The sequence below is a fragment of the Rutidosis leptorrhynchoides genome, chromosome 7 (genome assembly GCF_046630445.1).
Source record: "Rutidosis leptorrhynchoides isolate AG116_Rl617_1_P2 chromosome 7, CSIRO_AGI_Rlap_v1, whole genome shotgun sequence".
In the NCBI taxonomy this organism is placed as follows: Eukaryota; Viridiplantae; Streptophyta; class Magnoliopsida; order Asterales; family Asteraceae; genus Rutidosis; species Rutidosis leptorrhynchoides.
In genome coordinates, this window is record NC_092339.1 from 322633027 (window position 1) to 322636004 (window position 2978).

At 35.7% G+C, this 2978-nt stretch overlaps 1 protein-coding gene across 1 annotated transcript; it reads left to right on the plus strand.

Moving 5' to 3' along the window:
* Positions 1-385: 385 nt before the first annotated feature.
* Positions 386-2041, plus strand: LOC139858229 (F-box/kelch-repeat protein At3g06240-like). Its single transcript, XM_071847092.1, has 2 exons — positions 386-493; positions 687-2041. Exon 2 carries the CDS (start codon positions 704-706, stop codon positions 1823-1825), a length of 1122 nt encoding a protein of 373 aa, XP_071703193.1. The 5' UTR covers positions 386-493; positions 687-703; the 3' UTR covers positions 1826-2041.
* The last annotated feature ends 937 nt before the right edge of the window (positions 2042-2978 follow it).

Consider the following 2978-nt stretch of genomic DNA (forward strand, 5'->3'; position numbering starts at 1 on the left):
CAAGGGATTTTTACATCGCGCAAAGGTGAATTATGCTAATTAACAACCAAGACCGGGTCGGGGTGGTTGATCACTTGATAGTTAAAGTGAAAGACGATCATCGGGGCCCAAAATAATCACCAAACACTTCATCCTCTATCATAATTTTATTGCACTCAATCCGTAATTAAGTAACATTATTAATTAAGGATCGATCAATCCATGTCAATAAAATAGTTTTAGGCAAACATTAAGGATAATAGCATAATTTGTCTTTTTCTTTCTTCTAAAAATAAAACTTTTCATTTTTTACTGTTATTTTTTTCCTGATGGAAATAAAAGTAAAGTCGAGAAGAAAAAGAAAAAAGTAGTCAAATATCATCATCTCTTATAACCAAAAGAACGGACCTAGTGGAGTGAACGGAACGTGAAAGTTGAAAGTACAGAGTGTTAACGAAAGATATATCTCTCTCTATCTTCTTTGCATCGTCGGAAATCATATGTTCAATTGAAGGTGAGAAAGTCAGCTTTTTGGTTAACAAACGGAGAACCTATATTTAGAGTAGGGTTTAATTTTGTTTTAGGTAAATAAAATTAGGGTTTTCATTTTTTAGGTTAAATTGAAGATGCCCTTACTAAAATTTGCTGTTAGTTTGTAGGTTTTATGTTTTATTTGTGCTCATATTGCTCTGCTTTTTTCCTGTTAGTTATTGAAGCTTTAAAGATGTCATCTAAAGGCATTATTAGTAGTATTCCATCAGAGTTAATTACTGAGATCCTATATCGTCTCCCGTCTAAATCTGTTGGCCGTTTTAGGTGTGTTTCAAAAGAGTGGTTATCTCTACTCTCATCGCCTCAGTTCATCAAGACCCATCAAAACACCCTCAACCAAAACTACGTCTTCTTTTGTCGGAGCCGTACTGATCTTTATTTCATCCCGTTTCTTCATCATGAAGAAGCAAAAGAAGAAGAAGAAGAATACGTCGTACCAACAAAGTTTCACTTACAAGTCCCTGGTCTGAACCTCTTCATCTGTAGTTCCTGTAATGGCCTTATTTTGTTGTCTGCTTTTCGACGTGGTTCGGGTCATGACACACTTGTGGTTTCAAACCCAACTACAAGAGAATTCGTGGAATTGCCAGTTTGTGATTTCCAAGGGCATCAAATTGTATCTTGTATCATGCGCGAACTGGGTTATGATTCTCTGACCGATGATTACAAGGTTGTTACCATCAATCAGTTTCTGAATCGGAATGCTGCTGATCGTATTATGTCTGTGCATGTTTATAGCCTTAGAAGAAATACTTGGACACGGGTGATTGATTATCCTGATAAATATCATTCGTATTTTATAACATCTGAAGCTTTTGTTAACGGGTCCTTTCATTGGGTAGCTAAAAAGGTCCCCGATCAAATAAATGTAATCGTTGCGTTTAGTTTGGCAGATGAGAATTTCAGTGAAGTGCCATCACCTACGCTGGTTAATGATGTTGATATCTTCTATAAAGCTTGCAGACTTGCTGTTGTTGATGAAAAGCCTGCGATATACTCGATGTCTGAGGGTGAAGTTTGGTTAATGAATGAGTATGGGGTAAAAGGATCTTGGACTAAGATAAAACTAAATGGGCTTAAAGATATTCATATGATATACTTACCATTCGTTTTCTATGTCAATGGGAAACTTTTGCTCGTTTACGACAAGGAAATGCTAATATATGATGTTGAAGATGGAAGATTATCAAAACGTGTAGATATTTCTGGGAATACAAATCTGAGGGGTTATACTCATTTTTCATGTGTATGTGTCGAAAGTCTTGTCTCGCCAAGATTCAACAGACTCAATTAGAAATCTACAAGTTCAAGTGAAGGTATATCTGTGCGTGTGCAGAACTAAGTCTTACTTTGCAATTCTATAGCTTTACCTTTTCAATTAAGTTCATTGGCAGAAAGTATATCTTATATTCTCGATGAGACTAAATTTCTAATATGTTTCTGTGGTTAACTGGATACGGTCTTTATGAGTGCATGTATGACATTTCTGTTTGTGAGATACACCAATTGTAAGCATCAGTTTGGTGTTTAATGTTTATTTAGCTTTATATATGCTTCTACGTCTTAGTTCTAGCCTCTAATCTTGGAGCAAATGTGAATTGCAACAAATTGTTGATAAACGATACATATGCTGCTGTAGCACCCACTAGTGTCTCAAACTCGTACAATTCACGAGTCAAATCGTACAACTAATTGTTTAATGTGTATTGCTAAGTATAAAACGTGTATATTGTATGCCGGACTTGGCCTTTGGGGAGTTCAAGCTGGGCCATTGCGTTGGGCCCAAGACTTGTAAAAGGCCTAGTTCTTCCGCTCAAATTTCCTTATGATGAACTCTGTATAATTGGTTTTGCAATGTTCTCTTTTTGGTGTCCGCTTTAAGTATCGTTATGTGCCTGATACACTCTTGGTTTGGAGCCTTACAACTAGAAATTAATGGAATTGCCCGATTGCAAATATAAGTTAGAGGTTATGAGTTTGATCAAAGATAGCTGTTTGTGTTACGTTATGATTCATTAACTGATTATTACAACTTTGGTACTACATTATCTCTCATGCTCCTGCTAGAATACATGTGCATGCTATAGCCTTAGGAAAAATAAAATAAAATTACTTGGACACATTTAGTTTAGCAGACGAGAAAGTCATTGAAACACCATCACATAATGATGTCACTATCATAGACATGATGGTAATCGTGACCTTTCTGTTCTTCGTTAGAGGCAGTACGTACTTGTAGAAAGGCTTAGGTGCAACTCAATTGTTGATCAACTTTAGAATTCAATATGTTATAGTTGATGGAGATGAAAATATTACTTGTAGAAAGGCTTAGTTGCAACTCAATTGTTGATCAAATGTAGAATTGAATATGTTATAGTTAATGGAGATGAAAATACCACTGCGTATACATGTTTAGGTCTGCATACTCAGTATGTTTGGTGTTTGTT

Bases quoted from the DNA above. Each gene is read 5' to 3' on its own strand.
- LOC139858229 (XM_071847092.1), top strand. From the start codon at position 704: ATGTCATCTAAAGGCATTATTAGTAGTATTCCATCAGAGTTAATTACT.